The sequence below is a fragment of the Cryptomeria japonica genome, chromosome 1 (genome assembly GCF_030272615.1).
Source record: "Cryptomeria japonica chromosome 1, Sugi_1.0, whole genome shotgun sequence".
Lineage (NCBI taxonomy): Eukaryota > Viridiplantae > Streptophyta > Pinopsida > Cupressales > Cupressaceae > Cryptomeria > Cryptomeria japonica.
Window position 1 is genome coordinate 628745979 of NC_081405.1, and position 23091 is coordinate 628769069.

Below are 23091 nucleotides of genomic sequence, written 5' to 3' on the forward strand. Positions count from 1 at the left end.
GGGACGATCAAGCAAGGACAGGGGTGACCTCTTTCAATCCAGCGTTCCAAGGCGAGGTACATCATCATCCTGCACATCAAGGACAAAAGGAGTTAGAACAAGAGTTAATTAAAGATAGCCTCTCAACGACATCAAATTGAATATCTAGCAAGCTACAAGTGTCAGATGAGGTGGCATCCCAGTCATCACTCCTCCAGTCAGTGTGGTCCACCTCAGCATGTCCAGATTCAATGTACCTAACTCATGGAAGGTGGCACAAACTCCGATGTACCTACCCCGGCTATCCATTGGTCGATTTTTCTAGAGGGGACATGTGTCCAAGCAATACAATTTTATCATTGGTCAAGCATTAAATGTTATGTAATGGTTGTAACAAACCCTAATTAGGGTTTTCATTGTTGAATCTTGGCCATTGATCTTGAATTGATCTAAGCCATCAAATTGTATTGTGGGCACTATATAAGCCCTGACATTTCATTTGTAAAGGCTAATTAGCAATAATTAGAGAGAGTTGTAAATAATAGAAAGCAGTTAGTAGATAGAGAGTAGTTGAAAGTTGATAGAATAGTAATTAGAGTAGAATAGGAGGACAAGGCAAGAAATTGTTGCCATTGATTGTAAACAAACTCCATTTTCATTGAAGTAATGGTGAAGTATGTCGTTTCTTGCAATTTGCATGGTTTCTTGTTGAGTCTTCAATCCTAGATGGTAGATGATTAGATGAATGGAGGAAATGCGATTGATTAATGGTGGAATTCGTATATCCATACTACTAGCAGTTTGTTGATTGCAGACTTGCCTTGTGTAGTCAACTGGAATCATTCAGCTTAAGCTCAATTTCAATTTGTCGCTTCTTCATTGATATGCATCAACTTGATGGTGTCTATGCCTGCGGTGATGATTTGAACATCATAAAGCTTCCCTTAGAAGATCGCACTAGCCTTGTGGAGATGGTCCATTGATGTCAAAACAAGACCTAGTTAGAGTTTCATCAAAAATCAAATCATTGCTCCTACATTCTTAGTATTAGGATTAGATCTTCTCTTCGCCCTCATCCTTTTTCCATTTTTTCAAATCTAAGCCAGTAAGAGCCTGTGTTCCAGCAAAGCAGATCGGAAGTTCAATCATCAGATGTAAGTCCCCTTGTGATTCCAGCAAATCACATCATACCACTGGAGTTTATCCACACGTAGAGACCCTACTAACCAGAACATTGGAGTCATCCTAACTGATCCTTCATGCGAATCTTCAGCAGTTAGAGACTTTATTCAAGAGAGGATAAGATGCCTTTGGGTATTTTATTCTGTGTATGATTGTGTACAAAATACACGTCAACAAGGCACCAAATCGTTAAAGGATTGCAATTCAAATTTCGAGCCAACCATACAGTGCTCAGGTAATGAGCGCAATTGGAGTATGTTTGAGCACATACACTCCAAGATGGGCAATAGACTATCTATGCAGAGGTTGAATGATCTAGTCTATGTTCATTACAACCTTCGTCTTTGCCACGAACATATTTTGGATGACTTAACCCCCATCACACTAGAGGAGGTTGATCCATAATTTGATATCATCGTTTAAGATGAGGATCCTATCTTTGGTGATGAGGATCTTGATTGGGTTGACCAAGCGGATAGAGAGGTTGAGGCAGTACCCATGGTAGAGGAGGATGGAACACAAGAAGACACCTTAGATGTTGTAGGTATCATTGCAACAGAGGCAGATATCTTGGTTGCAATATCATTTAGGACCTATCTTTGACACCCACACAGACTGGCCCCAATCAAGTGATGCAGGCTCCTCTAACCATAAACTTCTGGCTTTTTTTTATATTTGCTTGAAAATTTTGATGCCATGGATTTTTTTTAATTAAATACCGATTACAAAAATCTTGCACATATGAGCATGAACATTAGACTACTACAAGCTCCTTATAAGAAAATACATTAGAAATAACCTATAGAAGACCACGAGTCACCACTTAGAAATCCACTTTTATTTAGAGCCACTTCCATGTTAGAAGCCAACTATGGAAGACTGAAAGATTCCAACTAAGAATCTGACCCAATCTGAAGTTTTGGTTTCAATTTTCAATCTTTGACCAGCGGAATAAATTTTGGTTTTTTGGTGAATTTTGATGTTTTTTGTTTTTTTGTGATTTTTGCTAATGAGGAATGAAAATAGGATGCAATGAATAAAAGAATAATTGTCTAAATGAAAACTCGGAATTCTGATTTTATTACCAGTAATTAACAAATTCAAAGAAATGACTATTTATAACATCCAAGCCAAAATTGGCCTACCGGGCATCCCATGCTAGCCTGGTTGAGCTTCTTTATTGCTAGAAGTGATGCAAAAGACAATAATGGAGCCCCAAGTGCTATCAATTGTTCCAAACTTATTTATTTGCTTCACTAATAATTATCTAAAACAAATAAATGGCAGATGTGATGCGAGTTCTTCAAAGTTGCCAGGCAAGGTCCTTGGATTTGACCAATATTCCCTAATAAATTGCTGACCCCAATCATATAAGTCTTCAAATCCCTGATTGAACCTCTAATCTGCTGATTATTATTACCAACAATGAATTCTGAAACAAAATTCAACTCTAAAACCCTCCAATTTATTTATTATGATTTCCCAGGCAAGGATGAATGGTACGGCCTGATAAGGAAGGTATGGCTTGCATTAATTGGTACTTAACTTGCTGGAAATGTCTACTCCTCTGCCCAAATCTGCTAATGTTGTCTTAGACCTGCTGTAAATGCATTATTTCCTCCAAAAATGGGCCCCAATGGCCTGAAAGAGGACTCATCTATGCTGCAAGTGAGTGGGTTTTCGTCTAAACACTATAAAAGATTGAGAGTTTTCATTCCCAACCTAAAGTCCAATTGTGGCTTGCTATTGCAGACCTCTCCAATGCTGAAAGTATGTAAAAATGAATTCAATAATCCAAAAATGAAAACTCTCAAGTTGTTTTATGCCTCTCCATGCCTTGGCACCAACCCTAAGCAGAGATTCTAAGATTCCATTGGAATCTTCCTCCCTCAAAAGCTACGCCTAACTTGAGGGTTATTATTCTTCATTAAGATTTGTCCACCTTTTAAAAACAACCTTTCACGTAGGGAGGCATGCCAAGGTGATATTATAATTTTAAATTGACTTGGCATAATTATATTATAAAGTCACTTTATAACTGTGTCTATTTTTAGAAAAAAAAAGTGACTTATAATGAAATATTATTGAGTTTTAATATTATAACCTCACAAAGGCCAAGAAAATGATTAAGTACAAATCCCCTTGGTTAGCCAATCATCTCCCAACCTATAAATTTGCCTGTGAAGATAGCTAACAGACAAATCTATGCACCTAAGTGGCAACTAGAGGAGAGGGGGCATTACAAAGGCCAAGAGTCACAACTTAGAATTCCACTTTAGATGTCCCTATGGGGAATTAAACTTGGGTCTCTACAATAAAAACTCACTATATACTCTTTCTACAATTGAACTTGAAGAGGAAAATTGAATTATAGCAGATGCTCTTTCTAGGAAACCCACCATATACTCTTTAATAGAGATTTCAGCTGATTGGAAGGCTCATCTTTTAGTTGAGTATTCCAAAAATACTTTTGCTTGTGAATTGATGGATGGCAAGATTTAGGATGAGAGGTATAGGGTGGTGGATGAGGTCATTTACTACAGGGATATAATGTATTTGATGTTTGAATCAAAGTACAAGGAATATCCATCTTGAATCAATGTATTTACTACGAGGAATATCCAGCTTGAAAGGGGACGCTTCAGCAATGGTAGTAAATTAGCAAACAAAACACTTCATTCCTCCTCCAAATCTGCACTCCAAATTCTTCAGTAATTTGCAACTCCTCTATTAATATAAATCTCTGCTAATCCAAACTGAACTTCCTATGTGAAAACTCCAAGTGATTCTCAAGACTGTATCTTGCAACAACGTGAAGAATGTTGCTCATGAGGGGTTTTTCCCTCACAAACCTCTGAGAAATAATCTCCAGCAACCAAACTCTAAAAATCTCCAACCAAACATGCTGAAAATGAACCCTTAAGAGTCTTTTATAACATTCCCAGGAGAGCCCACACACTTTTTCAGCCAATGTGGGATAACTAGAAATACTTCCCTTTTAATGTTTAAGTCTCCAAGTACCTTTAATGAAGGGGAACTTTTAAATATTTAAATAACTTTCCCTTTACTTAAGTCCCCATAACAATAAAGTTCAATATTTTAATTTTAACTTTATAGCTTAAATTTATTGATAAATAAATTCATAACCACAAACGATCATTAAAATCTCTGTCAATATCAACAATTACCATCAACGGGATATTATCCATGAATCATTGATGATCCTAACCTGGCCCAACTAACTTACTATAAATAGTATCCCAAAACCACACCAAAACACCTCAGAATCACCTGCAACTGAAATTTTCTAGGCCAATGTGATGAACCCTTGCTGGTTCAACTCTTCAACCTGCTGTAATTTGTAGATCTTCTTGTAATTTTTAATTATTAAGATGGTCTTTCAGAAATAGACAGAAGTTGCAGAAGAGGGTTTCTTTAATTTGCAACACATATTGAATAATACATTAATTTAATCAACTGAAACAATGAATTGGAGAATTTCGAAGCATACCCGTAGGTCCTGAGCCAATTTATTGAAAAGAAAGAATAAATCAGCAACTTACAAAGTTCTGATTTTTATTCTAGAACAATTCAGATCTACTCTTATTTTAATACTAAGACACCCAAACAGTGGAAGATGGTGCCAATTAATGAGCAAGCTGTGTGTTTGGGAAAAGAAGCCTCCAAACCACAGAAGAATCAACAACAAAACAGTAAATAGGAAAACCCTACAACAAATCTGCCTTGTAAGAAGTCAAATCTGCCCCAATTCAATTCAATTTGACTTCTGAATAAAGCCAACCAAGCTGCAACAATTCGATTGATCTTTCACAATCTCAAAGCTACTAAATTCTAAAGAATGGCACGCTCTCCGAAACAGGTCCAAACCCTAGCCGCCATAGCCAAGTGCTTAGAAGAAAATGTCAAATGCTCAATATCAAGAATGAGGTTTAATTTCCATCTTGGCTGCCTAAATACCCAAAAGGTGCGATTTTTGGCAATTAGGGATTTAAAAATAATAACTTGCTTTTAGGGTTCCCAACTTAACCCTAAAAGCCACGCCTAGCTTAGGAGATAATAAATCTTCACTTAAATATATTTAAGTGATGCACTTTATGATTTTATATTAATATTTCATTAAAATATTAATTACCTGTGGAACCACTAAAAAATTCATATCTCGCTCATTATTGCTCGGAAACTGAATTTGTCAGAAGCTAGGATCACAGTTCGCCATGCCAATGAAAATAGGACCATGTCTATTTTTAGCAAATTTTCCCTAAAAATAGGAAATCCTCATAAAGTGTCAGAAACTAATGAAATGAAGACCAGAACTGAACTCAACACTGAACTAGATCAAATAAACAAACCACTCCTCAAGATACTGCATTACTAACCCCTTTATCCATACTCTGTTAGCCTACAAGGGTCCAAAAATAAGCTAACTCCTCAATCCCAAGTACCTAACTAGAATGGGGACACTACAGTCCGCCCTCCCAAAATTTGCTTGTCCTCAAGCAAACGCAATGTCGGATGCTATAAAATGCTATCACACTCCCAAGTAGCATCCTCTATCGGCAAATCCTTCCATTTAATCAAAAATTCCCTGATGACACTTCTCCACAAATGACGCTCTCTGAACTCCAGAATGGCCTCAGGTACTAGCACTAACTTCCCCTCATCATCTAAGGGTGGTAGAACTGCAGAAGGAACTATCTGTCGTCCCAATGCCTTCTTAAGACGTGACACGTGGAACACATTATGAACTTTACTATCAGCTGATAAATCTAACTCATAAGCCACCTGGCCAACTCGCCTGGAAATCCTGAAAGGACCATAGTAACGTGGCTTGAGTTTCTCTAAGCCCTTCTTTCTAAGAGAGGACTGTCTGTAGGGCTGTAGCATCAAATACACCATATCCCCAATCTCAAAAGATCGCTCAACCCTCCTTTGATCAGCATATTGCTTTTGCTGAATCTGAGCCTTCTGAATATTATCATGAAGTGCTCTCATAATATCCTGTTTCTCCTGTAGCAGATTCCCAACACTCGGTACTCGGCAATCGCTCATCAATAAATCCAGAAAACTAGGAGCATCATATCCATACAAAACTCTGAAAGGTGTCATCTAAATAGTCATGTGGTGAGTGGAATTATAACAATACTCGCACAAATGTAACCACTTCACCCAAGCCTTCTGCTGCCCTGAGTTGTAGTTCCGCAGGTATCCCTCCACTCACTTGTTGACAATCTCTGTCTGTCCATCAGTCTGGGGGTGGTAACTGGTACTCGGAGTGAGCTCTGTCCCGCAAAGTCTGAATAACTCCTGCCAAAAGTGACCCATGAATCTGCTATCCCTATCACTGACAATACTCTGAGGTAAACCATGCAATCTAAATACCTCACGAAAGAAAAGATCAACCAGTAACCAGCGAAATAAGTAGTCGTGATCGGAAAAAAATGTGCATACTTAGTCAACCGATCAACCACCACATATATGTTGTCTCTCCCTTGGGCTTTTGGCAAGCCCGTAATAAAGTCCATAGACATGCATTCCCACTTCCTGTCAAGAATAGGAAGTGGCTGAAGTAACCCTGCAAGGAAGTTGTGCTCCTGCTTGTTCTGCTGGCAAATAGAACACTCTCTGACGTACTGAAGAACATCAGACTTGAGACCCTTCCAAAAGAATCTCTCTCGTACCTGCCTATAGGTCTTAAAGTACCCAGGATGTCCAGCCATAGGTGAATCATGGAAAGTCCTCAATACTATGCATTTCACCTCAAAACCTAGAACTAAAAATATCCTCTCTTTGTAAATGATGAGGTCATCCACAAGAGAGTACCTGATGTCCTGTACTGTCCCATCAATAATACTAGATGCCCATAGATTCTTGGCATACTCTGCTATAATCAAGTGTTTCCAATCTTCGTACACAACTGCCATGGAGCTCAATTGGGGGCGATGAGATAAAGCATTAGCAACAACGTTCTGAGTCCCTTTGACATAGGAGATGTCAAAATCATAAGACTATAACTTGAGATCCCGCTGTCCAAGAAAATGCTTCAAACTATTATGATCAATTTTGACACAAAACTTGTTGCCAACTAAATATTGGCTAAACTTGGCCATTGCATGCATGATGGCCAACATTTCCTTATCATAAATACTATAGCTCCTCTCCGGACCCCGAAGCTTCCTGCTCCCATAAGCTATAGAATGACGATCCTACATAATTACTGCACCAATACCCTCTCCACATGTGTCACAATGAAGCTCAAAAGGTTTGGTGAAATCGGGTAAAGCAAGAACTGGACATGTAGTCATCAATTGCTTGAACTTCTCAAAACAATCCTGTGCGAGAAGTGTCCAAACAAATGCGCCCTTCTTGGTCAAATCTGTGAGTGGTGCAGCATGCCGTGAAAAACCACTAACAAACCGATGGTAGAAGGCACATAAACTAACAAATCCCCTGAGTTGAGTCAGGGTCTCAGGAGTAGGCCAATCAACAATGGCATGAACCTTATCAGGTTCCATGCGAATTCCCTCTTTGCTGATTATGTGACCCAAATACAAGAGTTCTGCCATTCCCAATGCACACTTGGACTCTTTGGCGTAGAAGGACTCCCTGTCAAGTATGCCTAAAACAATATCCAAGTGAACCAAGTGCTCCTCCCAAGTTCTACTGTAAACCAAAATGTCATCAAAGAAAACCAGAATAAATCTCCTCAATTGAGATTGGAAGACCCTATTCATAGTGGACTGAAAGGTAGCTGGTGCATTGGTCAACCCAAAAGGCATAACGAAAAACTCATAGTGTCCACAATGACATCTAAATGCAACCTTCTCAATATCTTGCTCCCTGACACTGATCTGATAATAACCTGTTCTTAAATCAATCTTGGAGAAGTAACAAGCTCCATGAAGCTCATCTAACAACTCATCAATGCGAGGAATGGGATACCTGTTCTTTATAGTCTTTTTATTCAGCATACGGTAATCAATGCACATTCTGAGTGTACCATCTTTCTTCTTCACCAAAACAACTGATGAAGCGAAAGGAGATTTACTCGGCCTTATGTGTCCCATTGCTAGAAGTTCTTTGATAGTTTTCTCAATTTCATCTTTCAACCGCTTGGGGTGCCGGTAAGGTGTAATCATAATGGGTTTGGTGCCCTCTTCAAGCTCAATAATGTGTTCTATGCCTCTATCATGAGGCCTACCAGGAGGTATGTCACTAAACACCTTTGTATGCTTAACTCTAAGCTCCTGAATATCTGAATGATAAGGTGTTTTATGCTGCTCCTCATAAGTAGGCATGAGTTTACACTCTGCTGCCCAATCCACCATTTCATGCTTGACAAGTCTCTCCATTCTTTTAAGAGTGATTAATTTCAAGTTGCTGGCTTTGATAGCTTTAAGAATATGATTAGTCCCATCAACCTTGAATTTCATCTCCATATCTCTGAGGTTGAGTGTAAATTCACCTATGGCATGAAGCTACGTCATGCCAAGAACCACATCCGTATTTCCCATGTTAACCACATAAAAATCAGCTTTGAATTCATAATTATTGAGTTTCATGGGTAAGTCTGAAATCATTCTATCACAAGTCAGCACATTACCATCAGCAACTTTCACTCTTATGCCTTCAAACTCTTGAGTTTGAATCCCACACTTCTCCACCAACCGTGCATCTATGAAATTATGAGTTGCACCTGTATAAAGTAGAGAAATGACTCTTTGACCAGCCAAGAGTCCACGCAACCTAAAAGAACCTTCTCCTTGCATGCTAGACATATGAGCTTCCCGTAGATCGAATTCTCCTTCATTTTCAACCTCCTTTTTTGAATTTTCAGTCTCGGAGTCATTTTGATCAGCTTGCTGGTCCGTGTTATCAGTCATGTTTTCTCCCTCATAAAACCACTCCATATTCCTATTTTGACCCTTAGGCTTGCGGGGACAGTCATGGTTTTGATGATAAGGACCCTTACGATGAAAACATAGCCTCCTACGCAAATCATTGAGTGTTTCCCTATCCAAAGGCGTTGTAAACTTTTTCTCTTGGTCTGCATTTTCTGATTTCTTTTGATCAAACTTGTTGTCATTAAATGATGAGGATGGTTTTGAGTTGTTAGGAGCAGAGTTCCGTGACTCGCGGCGAGTCACGCGAGTCAACGGGCCGGGTGCCCCCTGCCGGGTCACAGTGACCCTGTCCCGGGGTCGGACGAGTCAAGGGGCGTGTCTCGCCTGACTCACCGAGTCAGCGAGTCACTCCCTGACTCGCCGAGTCTGAGGGTCATGACCCGGCCAGAGTCACTTAAAAAAGTGCAGTAAAACAAACAAAAATAAATAAATAACATTTTTTAATGATTTTTTGGCCTCGCGGGGCGCTGCCCCTCGACCCCGCCTTGTATCGCGACAAGGAACGCGCAAGGGGCGATGCCCCTTGACCCCAACTTGGGGGCGCTGCCCCCAAACCCCCGTTGAAAAATATAGGGGGAAACCGCGCCAATAGAAGTAGGGAAAATCTAACCTACGAGTTTGATTAGGCTCCATATAACAACACAACTTAGAAATCTTGGTAATTGGTATTTAGATTTAGTATTTCAAATTTCCTATAGTCTCATTTGAAAATGTAATTCTTATACTGTAATACTGTCATACATCTTTTCAAAACTAGTTTTTCAAGTCCCGTCGCCGTCCCCCTGCCGTCCCCAAACTTAGGCCCTTGGTCCCCCCGTCCTGGAAACGCGTCCCCGCATCCCCTCGTCCCCAATGCCCGTGGAACACTGGAAAAATAGGAAGCCATAGTTTTGCAACCAGCTGAGAGGAAGAGGTAAAAAGCTTGCACAAATCACATTGGGGCAACACTACAGTCTGATTGGCTCACTGAGTCCACCGATCCAGTCTTCACTAATGAGGACCTTGAGTGGGTTGACCAGGCAGACATAAAGCCTAAGGCTGTACCTATGGCAGAGGAGGAGGATAGAGCACGATCAGGCACAACACCTATGGCTACTCAGACTAGCACATCACAGGCAGAGACTATGGCTACTCAGTCATCCAGGACCTACCTTAGACGCCTTTCTAGGAGGCAGATAGACGAGGCTGAGCCAGAGCCTAAGCCATAGACTTTTTTTTGTTTACACTTTAGAGTTACATATATGTTTTGGAACATTTGAAGTCATGGATTTTATATATATTGGACAACATTTATAACTCTATATATCTATGTTTTCTAATTCCTTCAACTACAATTTACATTTCTACGCATGTGATGGATGTATGTTTATGTATGTGATCAAATTAGCTTCTATTTGATGATGTTATAGTGTCTTTAAGCTTAATTCAATAATGGGTGTATGAAACAAGTTTTAAATCGTTAAAAATCTCTAAATTTCAAGGGTTTTCTTATTTTGCCGAGTCGTTGCCGAGTCATTGCCGAGTCCGAGCCGAGTCACGAGTCGAGTCAGCCTTGCCGAGTCAGAGCCAAGTCCGAGTCTGGTGACTATGGTTAGGAGTGAACTTACTACGAGGAGCGGTAAGTTCCATGTTGCGTGCCTTCCTTATGGCTTCTTGCAAGGTAGGGGGATCAAAAGCCTTAATCCAACCTTTCATAGGCTCATAAAGACCTTCAACAAAAAGAATGACCAGCCTTCTCTCTGAAATGTTAGTTACCATAACTGAAAGCTTCTAAAATTCACTAATATAAGATTCCAAGCTACCCATTTGTTTCAGCTGAGTTAAATCCCTGAAATACAACACTGGATCTCTTTTATCAAAACGCTCAACCAATCTGTCAGTGAATTCTTGGTATGTAGTAATAAGGTCATGATGCAAAGTCACCATCCCATGGTGCCACCAATCATGGGCTACCCAATCCAAATGCAAAGCTGCAAACTTAGTAGCATCTTCTTCTGCCATAGGACGTAGATTCGGGAAGGTATTGTCATGTCCCCTTCTCGAGCATGATCTTCTCAGATGACCGTTGGCCTATTCTAGAGACCCGTAGGCTACTCGGACGGTTTGATTAGGGTTTCTTGTGTGGAGGTTGCAGTTGCTCGTGAATTGGTGTTGGCACTACGGATTCCTTCTGGGTTTTCTGTGGGCTTCGCAGTGATATGTTTCTCTTGGCATTCTAAGCACTTTCTGGAATTTACTATTTTTAGTAAATTCTATTTCTGGCAGTGATCCTATTGGTCTCGGCACAGTTGACTTTCCTCTTCAGTCAACTCAATTGGTTTATTCAATTTTGGCCTTGGGAATGCAGTTTCAGAGAGATAAGTTCATTTCACTTAAATAACATTATATTTTAATGTTATATTTCCCCCATTGGCCTAATCTCTTAACTTAATGTTGTTTTAAAAGGTGGTCTTTAAGGGGTGCCGCCATCATTGAGATTATTTTATAATTATTAAGGTTGAATTAAAGCCTTAAGTTGGACGCCAATACTTAAGTGATGAATTTAATTAAAAAGTCAAAATTGAAGCTTTGAAGAAAGGGACGCCATCTATTGGAGGATTAGGGTTTCGCTCTGAAAGGAAGATTAGGGTTTCGAGAAGGTCAACAGAAAATTATAAAAGGAAGCCTTTGGTTCTCTTTTCAGATCTTTTGTCTACAAGCATGTTATGCTGCCGGATTGGCTTTGGGATTGCTTCGCCTCCTAGCTTGGCATTGCTTCTCGCTTGAAAGATACCGACTAGTGGTGAGATAGTGTAGCTTTGAGAGTTTGTATTGGGATTTGTGCATTGTAATCAGCTTATGGCTTTCTAGTTCAGATTTATGCATATTAGAGAAATTCTGGAAATTGCATTTTCATTACAGCGGGTTGTCTTTTCATTCATAAGTCAAAAATACCAAAAAGATCGTTCTAGGTATTGTTTAGATCCTTTTGTCTGGGAAGGGCGCACCTTTGTCTTAAGTTTCAGATTTTTTAGAGAAGCATGGGATTTTTAAAGTAAAATCGCCCCTCTTGCTGGGCCGTACCTTTTGCTTGTCTTGGTTTTCGTGCATAAATTAAATAGACACTTTTGATCAGCTTTCAGTGTCCTATCTTGGTCGCCATCTTCATAGGATCATATTGCATTTCGTTTGGTGGAATTTGGTTGAGTTTGGAGTGAGTTGTGAGTGAATCGGTGAGTTACAAGGATGTTGTTCATGCCTGCGGAAAACAGGACTGTCACAAATCAGATTGTCAGGTTGGCTTAAATAATAGAGTTTTGATTTAAGCCTTATTACTCAATGAAGGAAACTCAATATATATTGTTGCAGCTCTATTCATCTCTTGATTCACATTGATAGCAAGGCATTATCTATCATATTGTAAGCTGGCAGTAGTACTGACAGCAGTTCATAATCTTGCTTTATCATTTTGTAATGCTCATCTCTACATTCCATAATTGCTTTGTAATATCTTACATCTCCACCCTATGGTAGCTCCTTTCCCACTCCGGGTTAGAAAGCACATTCTGGGTGTTGAGTTACTTTCAGCATTCTCGCTTATTTTCTGTAATTGCATTGTAATTCTTAGTATCTCAGTCATATGGTAGCTCCCATTCCATCTCGGTTTGGAAAGCACATTCTTGACGTCGAGTTATTTCAATTTATTAGTTGGTAGGGATCCTCTGACCACATGCTCGTCGTTCGTCGGCGCATTCTTGGTTAGAGTTCTTTGTATCAGCATTTCTTTCAAATCCTCTGACCAATGCTCACACCTTGCCCACATCGGGATCCTGGTGTACATTCTGGTTAGAGTTGCTTCAGCATCGGTTTGGTTTAGAGCTAACCTTAACGGGTGCGTTTTGTTTGTAACTTGCAATTGAAAAAATGAAAAAACTTGGCTCGGAATATTTCAGTGGTATCAGAGCCAAGATCTTGCCATCCTGTGAACAAACCGTCTATGAGTGACAGAGAAAAGAGATACATAGCAAGGGAAGACAAGAAAGTTGGAAAACAGTTTCAGCCCTATCAGGCTCCAGAAGGTCAGACAGCCTCAGAGGTCTTGAGGGCCATTGGGAGTCTTCTCAGGAAACAGATATGGCAGAAGGTGAGAGATCAGTTGGGGGTAACGAGAGGTTTGCCAGCAACAGAGATGACAGTAGAAAGGGAAGAGAGAGATCGATAAGTCCCAGAAAGAGATTTGAGAGGAAGATGGATGCCTTGATGGATATGGTATCTCTCATGATGGGAAAAGTGGGTCAGAACACAACTCCACAAAGTAACCCTAGACATAGAGGAGAACACAATGCCTCCAACCAGCATGATGGACATGCTGCTCGGCCTGTTTCAAACAACACACACATTTCTGCCAGGCCTTTCAAACCCACCTTTTTGGTGCCCGTAAACACTCAACCTAATCCTGAAGAGAATGCTTCATTCGTGGAGCAGTTGAGACTTGGCCGTGTGGAGTATGATTCTCTCTCTGATGAAATCAAGATGGATATGTCCTATAATGATTTTATGGATCACAAAAGGAAGAATAAAGGACAAGGGAGACATTATGAGCAAAGAAGACCAACAGTTCAAGGGGACTTGTATCAAGCTGTCAACAAGGTTATACTTCCACACTATGACGAGAGTGATAACAGTTCAGCTCGCGCTTGGATACAGAAGTTGGATAACTATCTAGCTCTTAGACCCATGGCGGAAGAGGAGGCGATTAAGTTCGCTACGCTACACCTAGATGGGGTGGCGCACGAGTGGTGGTACCATGGCCCAGTCACCTTGGGACATCGGTCTATCACAACCTATGATGAGTTCATCAATAGGCTCATCGAGAGATTTGAGAAGAAAGATCGTGAAATTCATTTCAGAGAATTGGCACAGTTGAGGCAGTATGGCACAGTTGATGCCTACATAGCTGAGTTCCAGAGACTCTCAGTCATGGTCACTAGAATCATGGAGAGGCGGTTGGTGATCCTTTTTAGTGAAGGATTGATGGAACCACTCAAGGGATGGATTAAAGCTTTTGATCCACCCTCCCTACAGAAGGCCATGAAGAAGGCAAGAAACATGGAGTGGGCAGCTCCTAAGGCAAAGTTTCAACCCAGGACATCCTTTCACAAAGGGGATAAAGGGAAAAGACCTCATCAAAGACCTCCTTTGAGACCTCAGCATAAGGAGTTCAAACATCATAATCCTCATGTCACAAGATTAGATCTAGAGACACTAAACGAACTCAGAAGAAAGGGGTTATGTTTCTGGTGTAGGGAAAAATGGTCTCAAGATCATGTTTGCCCAAAGGGAGTTAAATTTAATTAGATTGAGTACTATTCAGCTGGTGAAAGTAATTCTGATTTTTCAGACCAGCAATCTGATTTTGAAGATAGTGAAGTGGAAAGAGTTCCAGAAGAGTCTGAAGATGAAAAGGAAAGTGGAGGTATTTTGGCTCAGCTTTTGAGCTTTCAAAGAAATGAATCCTTCAAGGTTAGAGGGATGATTAAGGGGCAGCGAATAGTTGTTTTGATTGACACCGGGGCAACACATAACTTCATTGATGAAGTTGTGGTGGCAAAGAAGGGGCTGCAAACAGAAGAGTTTGAAGGCTTCAAGGTCATGGTTGCTGATGAATTCCACATTTCATGTACCAAGAAGATCTCAAACATGACTATGCAGTTGGGAAATTATGAAGTCAAGGACAACTTCTATGTAGTCAACATTGGAGATACAAATGCCGTTTTGGGCATTCAATGGCTGCATTCACTTGGAGAGATCTCCTTAAATCTGCAAACTATGGAGCTCAAGTTTCAATCCGATGGGAAGAGGGTAGTACTAAGAGGAATGTCCAATGGGGGTCCTCGGGTTGTGTCATTCAAGAGAATGGCAAGGCTGATTCGTCATGATCAAGTTGAGTGGGCTGCAGAATGTATGATTCTTCCTGCTAGTCCGGTTGACACTAAGAGAGACTATCATCCTGATGTTCAGTCTTTACTCACAAAGAAGAGCAAGGTGTTTGCTGATTTACCTCCTGGACCACCACCTGAACGGGGTTCGGAGCATATCATAGAGCTCAAGGAAGGAGCTAAACCAGTCATTACAACTCCAAATCGGTACCCGAAGAAGCAGAAGGATGATATTGAGAAAAATATTCAGGAACTCTTGGAGATGGGTTTCATTCGTCCAAGCAAGAGTCCCTTCGCTTCAGCAGTGGTTCTTGTAAGGAAGAAGGATGGTACCATGCGCATGTGTGTGGACTATCGTGCTTTGAATCAAAGCACCATCAAAAACCAATACCCCATTCCAAGGATAGATGAGCTCATTGATGAGCTACATGGGGCGAAGTTCTTTTCAAAGATCGATTTGAGATCGGGTTACCACCAGATTCGGATGAGAGGATCTGATGTTGAGAAGACAGCTTTTAGATGTCACTATGGCCACTTCGAGTTTCTAGTCATGCCATTTGGGTTGACTAATGCTCCTGCTACTTTCCAGTCTTGTATGAACCGAGTTTTTCAGAAAGCACTTGAGGAGGTTTGTGTTGATATTTTTTGATGACATCCTGATTTTTAGCAAGACATGGGAAGAACATCTCAGGCACTTGGAGGAAGTGCTTAGCATCTTAGAATCTGAGAGCTTGTTTGCCAAAGAGTCCAAATGTGAATTTGGAATGAAGGAGCTACTTTACCTTGGCCACATAATCAGTGATGAGGGAGTGAAGGTTGATCCTGAAAAAGATCAAAGCAGTTGTTGATTGGCCACCTCCTGAGAACTTGACTCAGTTGAAAGGGTTTTTGGGTCTTTGTGGATTTTATCGGAGATTTGTGAAAGGCTACTCACAGAATGCTACTCCTCTTACTGATCTCATGAAAAAAGGAGCTTTTTGTTGGTCAGAAAAGGCTCAAACTGTTTTTGATAAGTTTAAGAGGATCATGAGCTCTTGTCCGGTTCTGGCCATTCCGGATTTTTCCAAGCCTTTCGAGTTACAATGTGATGCATCCGGTGAAGGAATTGGGGCTGTCTTGATGCAAGACAAACATCCCATTGTGTTTGAGAGCACAAAACTGAGGGGTGTTGAAAGGACATACTCTATCTATGACAAGGAAATACTTGCCATTATGCATGCATTAGCCAAGTTCAGGCAGTATTTGGTGGGAACCAAGTTCGTGGTCAAGACTGAACACAATAGCCTCAAACACTTCATGCATCAGAAGGATCTGAACGAGAGGCAACAAAAGTGGGTGAGTAAACTTCAAGCTTACGACTTTGACATTGAGTATGTCAAAGGGAAAAATAACATTGTGGCTGATGCTCTGTCTAGGAGACCCCATTTGAGCTCATTGTGTGAGCTTACTGCTGATTGGAAGGACATGTTGCTTGCTGATTATGCCAAAAATCAGTTTGCAACCAGCATCATTGAGGGTACTTTTCATGAGGAAAGGTACAAGGTGATTGAAGGGTTGATACACTACAAGGGGAGAATGTTTCTGGTGGCTGATTCTAAGCTCAGGAAGAAGATTTTATTGACATTTCATGACATTCCGCTTGCTGGTCACCAAGGATTCTTTAAGACATATAGGCAGATCCGAGAAAGATTTTCGTGGAAAGGGTTGAAAGGAGAGGTTCAACGCTACATTCAAGAGTGTCCCGTTTGTCAAATGAACAAGAATGAGCATACTCTACCAGCTGGTCTACTGCAACCTCTCCCTATTCCCAATCAAAAATGGGAAAGCATATCGATAGACTTCATCACAGGGTTGCCCAAGGTCCAAGGGAAGGATTGTATCTACGTTGTAGTGGATAGACTAACAAAATTTGCACACTTCTTCGCCATTACCAGCTCCTTTTCAGCAGCCCAAGTTGCAGATCTATTTTTTCATGAGGTGTTTAGGTTACATGGGCTGCCAAAAAACATTGTGAGTGATAGGGACAGCAAGTTCCTAAGCACTTTTTGGCAAGAGGTCTTCAGAATGAGTGGTACTGTGCTTACTCCAAGCACTAGTTATCACCCCCAAACAGATGGACAAACTGAAATAGTGAACAAGTGGTTGGAAGGCTACTTGAGAAACTATGTTTCGGAGCAGCAAAGAGCGTGGGTTAAGTGGCTTCACATAGGCGAGTACTGTTATAATTCTTCTTTTCATATGTCAATAAAGATGTCACCTTTCTTGGCTCTTTATGGTTATGAAGCACCTAGCTTTGCTGATCTGGTGTTTGGTGATAGCAAAACTCCTCAAGCCAAGGACTTATTGCAGCAGAGTCAAGACATCATGAAATCATTGAAGAACAATCTTTAGATTGCACATAATCAGTAGAAGATGTATGCTGATCAAAGGCGTGTTGAGCGCTCTTTAGAGGTTGGGGCTATGGTTTATCTCAGACTACAGCCTTACAGACAGTCTACTCTCAAGAAGAGTGGAGCTGAGAAGCTCAAACCTCGTTTCTATAGGCTGTTCAAGGTTATCAAAAGGGTGGGAGTAGTAGCGTATGAGTTGGAGCTACCTTCAAGTAGCAAAGTGCACAATATCTTCCACGTGTCTCGCCTCAAGAAGGCGCTTGGACATAATGTTGTTGCTGCATCACAGTTGCCTCCTTTGGATGAGGAAGGACAGTTGGTTTTAATTCCAAAGGAGATTCTTGATTCTCGAGAGCGTTCTTTGAGGAAAAGAACAATGAGAGAGTAATTGGTGAAGTGGAAAAACTTGCCCATAGAGGATGCAACTTGGGAGAATGATGAGATTCTGCAGCATCCACGGTTGCGATTGCTTGAGGACAAGCAATCTTGGGGAGGGCGGACTGTAATGTCCCCTTCTTGAGCATGATCTTCTCAGATGACCGTTGGCCTATTCCGGAGACCCGTAGGCTACTCGGACGGTTTGATTAGGGTTTCTTGTGTGGCGGTTGCAATTGCTCGTGAATTGGTGTTTGAACTGCGGATTCCTTCTGGGTTTTCTGTGGGCTTCGCAATGATATGTTTCTCTTGGCATTCTGAGCACTTTCTGGAATTTACTATTTTTAGTAAATTCTATTTCTGGCAGTGATCCTATTGGTCTCGGCACAGTTGACTTTCCTCTTCAGTCGACTCAATTGGTTTATTCAATTTTGGCCTTGGGAATGCAGTTTCGGAGAGATAAGTTCATTTCACTTAAATAACATTATATTTTAATGTTATATTTCCCCCCTTGGCCTAATCTCTTAACTTAATGTTCTTTTAAAAGGTGGTCTTTAAGGGGTGCCGCCATCATTGAGATTATTTTATAATTATTAAGGTTGAATTAAAGCCTTAAGTTGGACGTCAATACTTAAGTGATGAATTTAATTAAAAAGTCAAAATTGAAGCTTTGAAGAAAGGGACGCCATCTATTGGAGGATTAGGGTTTGGCTCTGAAAGGAAGATTAGGGTTTCGAGAAGGTCAACAGAAAATTATAAAAGGAAGCCTTTGGTTCTCTTTTCAGATCTTTTGTCTACAGGCATGTTATGCTGCCGGATTGGCTTTGGGATTGCTTCGCCTCCTAGCTTGGCATTGCTTCTCGCTTGAAAGATACCGACTAGTGGTGAGATAGTGTAGCTTTGAAAGTTTGTATTGGGATTTGTGCATTGTAATCAGCTTATGGCTTTCTAGTTCAGATTTATGCATATTAGAGAAATTCTGGAAATTGCATTTTCATTACAGCAGGTTGTCTTTTCATTCATAAGTCAAAAATACCAGAAAGATCGTTCTAGGTATTGTTTAGATCCTTTTGTCTGGGAAGGGCGCACCTTTGTCTTAAGTTTCAGATTTTTTAGAGAAGCATGGGATTTTTAAAGTAAAATCGCCCCTCTTGCTGGGCCGTACCTTTTGCTTGTCTTGGTTTTCGTGCATAAATTAAATAGACACTTTTGATCAGCTTTCAGTGTCCTATCTTGGTCGCCATCTTCATAGGATCATATTGCATTTCGTCTGGTGGAATTTGGTTGAGTTTGGAGTGAGTTGTGAGTGAATCTGTGAGTTACAGGGATGCTGTTCATGCCTGCGGAAAACAGGACTGTCACAAATCAGATTGTCAAGTTGGCTTAAATAATAGAGTTTTGATTTAAGCCTTATTACTCAATGAAGGAAACTCAATATATATTGTTGCAGCTCTATTCATCTCTTGATTCACATTGATAGCAAGGCATTATCTATCATATTGTAAGCTGGCAGTAGTACTGACAGCAGTTCATAATCTTGCTTTATCATTTTGTAATGCTCATCTCTACATTCCATAATTGCTTTGTAATATCTTACATCTCCACCCTATGGTAGCTCCTTTCCCACTCCGGGTTAGAAAGCACATTCTGGGTGTTGAGTTACTTTCAGCATTCTCGCTTATTTTCTGTAATTGCATTGTAATTCTTAGTATCTCAGTCATATGGTAGCTCCCATTCCATCTCGGTTTGGAAAGCACATTCTTGACGTCGAGTTATTTCAGTTTATTAGTTGGTAGGGATCCTCTGACCACATGCTCGTCGTTCGCCGGCGCATTCTTGGTTAGAGTTCTTTGTATCAGCATTTCTTTCAGATCCTCTGACCAATGCTCACACCTTGCCCACATCAAGATCCTGGTGTACATTCTGGTTAGAGTTGCTTCAGCATTGTTTTGGTTTAGAGCTAACCTTAACGGGTGCATTTTGTTTGTAACTTGCAATTGAAAAAACGAAAACACTTGGCTCGGAATATTTTAGGTATCCAACTTGCTAATCCAAGCTCTGGCTGTAACACTACCGCTGCCATCAAAAGTAGAAAGTATGAGCTTGTTGATTGCATATTTGAGATCATTAGTTTTGTTCCAAGGTTTCCTATCATTCTAATTCCACTTCTTTTTGTGTTCCCTCTTTTGACTTATAAACCTGTCAAAGTTAAGATGTTCCTTAACTCTCGGTGGTAATGCATCCCATTCATCATGAAGTGTGGTTAAGTTAACTGTAAAGGCCACCTCATCTTCCTCCTCAGCCACGTCTTCTTCTTCAGGTTCATTTCTAACAAAGGTTGGGCGTGTAGGCCTATCATAGGTGTGTGTGGGAGTCACTCTTGCCCTTGGGCGACCAGCAACACTACCATTTTCCTCCAGGTTTTGATTATGCCCCCTTGGCAAAGTGATCCGTTGTATGGTTGTACTCAACTGCTGCAACACATTTGCCACTTGTCACTGCCATGTTACTAAACCCCTCATAATAACTCCGGCATCTTGGTCCTCATTGTTCACAGCCTCTCTGCATGGCTCATCATCATTCCTGTCCCCCATAATTTCCAAGGGGATTTCTTCAGTTTGATTAGGATCACCCTGTAAATCAGCTCTCCTGCGTGTGTAATACCTGTGAGGCCCATTTTGTTGTTGATGCATAAAAAAAAATTCTAACCCTCTAGGAAGCCAGGATCAAACTTTGATACCACTGGGATGAACCCTTGCTGGTTCAACTCTTCAACCTGCTGTAATTTATAGATCTTCTTGTAATTTTTAATTATTAAGATGGTCTTTCAGAAATAGACAGAAGTTGTAGAAGAGGGTTTCTTTAATTTGCAACACATATTGAATAATACATGAATTTAATCAACTGAAACAATGAATTGGAGAATTTAGAAGCATACCCGTAGGTCCTTAGCCAATTTATTGAAAAGAAAGAATAAAACAGCAACTTACAAAGTTCTGATTTTTATTCTGAAACAATTCAGATCTGCTCTTATTTAAATCCTAAGACACCCAAACAGTGGAAGATGGTGCCAATTAATGAGCAAGCTGTGTGTTTGGGAAAAGAAGCCTCCAAACCACAGAAGAATCAACAACAAAACAGTAAATAGGAAAACCCTACAACAAATTTGCCTTGTAAGAAGCCAAATCTGCCCCAATTCAATTCAATTTGACTTTTGAATGAAGCCAACCAAGCTGCAACAATTCAATTGATCTTTCACAATCTCAAAGCTACTGAATTCTGAAGAATGCACGCTCACCAAAACGGGTCCAAACCCTAGCCGCCATAGCCAAGTGCTTAGAAGAAAATGTCAAATGCTCAATATCAAGAATTAGGTTTAATTTCCATCTTGGCTGCCTAAATACCCAAAAGGTGCAATTTTTGGCAATTAGGGATTTAAAAATAATAACTTGCTTTTAGGGTTCCCAACTTAACCCTAAAAGCCACACCTAGCTTAGGAGATAATAAATCTTCACTTAAATAAATTTAAGTGATGCACTTTATGATTTTATATTAATATTTCATTAAAATATTAATTTCCTGTGGAACCACTAAAAAATTCATATCTCGCTCATTATTGCTCGGAAACTGAATTTGTCAGAAGCTAGGGTCACAATTCGCCATGCCAATGAAAATCGGACCATGTCTATTTTTAGCAAATTTTCCCTAAAAAATAGGAAATCCTCAAAGTGTCAAAAACTGATGAAACGAAGACCAGAATTGAACTCAACACTGAACTAGAACAAATAGACAAACCACTCCTCACGACACTGCATTACTGACCCCTTTATCCATACTATGTTAGCCTACAAGGATCCAAAAATAAGCTAACTCCTCAATCCCAAGTCCCTAACTTGAATGGGGACATTACAGCCAAATATCCTCAAGTTCCCTTAAATGTCCTAGTTAGCCTAGCGAACCAAGGAGAAATAGGCTAACGACAACATCATACAACATGTGCTAGAAATGGGACATTACAATTACTCACATAGTGAACAAACATAGGTTTAGTGAACAGACATAGGTTTGAAGCACCTATTTTCTTCAAAAAGTATCAAGATCTGACTGTTCTTGAATGGTGCTTTCATAAAGTTTGCAACCACCTTTAAAATTCAGCTCAAAAGTGTGCTCTAAGGATGTGATCATAAAAACTTGAACTCCTCTTGAAGATGTAGCAAAAGACCAAAACGGAATCCAATGCAAAAAATTTCATCTCAATCTTTGGCTTCTAGCTCAACAGTGAACTAATTCAATTGGTCGATAATGCTGGATGGTTTTCCGAGACAATTGGCTAAGTTGTTACCAGCATGCCAAAAAGTCCTTATAACCAAGTGGTTGGAAGCACTTCTGGATGGTAGAATTGAAGTCAGCTCAACTCTGAATGGGTGATTTCTTTATAGAAGCCAATAATTGGATGTAGAAAGCAAATAAAACTGTATCAAAGCAAAAGTTCAATAGGCCTAGCCATGTCTGATAAATCTTAACGTGTGCTCACAGCTAAAAGAATGAAACTAATGAGCAAAAGAGAAGACAAGAAGCAAGAACATGCACAAGCCATGCACATGATCTTGACCTCATACAGTGCATGATTTTCTATAACATAAATTCAATGAGTACAAAAAATACATATTTAAAGAATACTGAAAATACATCACATGCACACTTGTCTTTAATGATACAACTTATCAGATAAGAAGATGGCACAACGATAAAGAAACATATATAAAGAAAAATGCTTGACATCTTCAACCACTGACCATGAGTTATCATCACGTTGGTCTAATACACACACTTGCTAACTCCTAATGCAGCTTCCATCAGAAATAGAACAATGCCATCTGCAGGCAGCTATCTCTACATTCTAGTTTGTTGAAGAAACAAAGACAGGTACATATAATTTGTCTGAGTTCTCTAAAATTTTAAAGTACTTCTGAAGCTTACTGTTATGCACCAAAACTATAAAAAATAATGGCAAAACTTCACCTCCTAAGGACTTCTATTGAACTTTAAAGTTCTCTTACAATAGTGACTTACATTTACTCCTCCTAAAACTTCAATTGAAAATAATTTAATGATGATGAGGAACAGCATGTAGCCATTCAGGTAAGCATGAAAGAATAAATTGATGCTACATGCTCACCTATTGTAAAAGTCTGACCTGCCACCATATAGCCTGGCTTGTTATTACCTGAACAGATAAGTGCACATGTTAAACATTATTTATAAAGTAATGCATGGCACTCATTAAAATGGTTGATTAACAGGGAGTAGGTAATTTTTCTCTTT

General features: G+C 40.1%; 1 protein-coding gene across 1 annotated transcript in view; it reads right to left on the minus strand.

Moving 5' to 3' along the window:
- LOC131042441 (methionine aminopeptidase 1B, chloroplastic) overlaps positions 1 to 23091 on the minus strand; it is a 265674-nt gene that overhangs the window by 28164 nt on the left and 214419 nt on the right. Inside the window, exon 9 of the mRNA XM_057975714.2 lies at positions 22946 to 22993. Within this exon, the coding sequence (XP_057831697.1) occupies positions 22946 to 22993 (48 nt within the window). The remainder of the gene's footprint in view (positions 1 to 22945; positions 22994 to 23091) is intronic.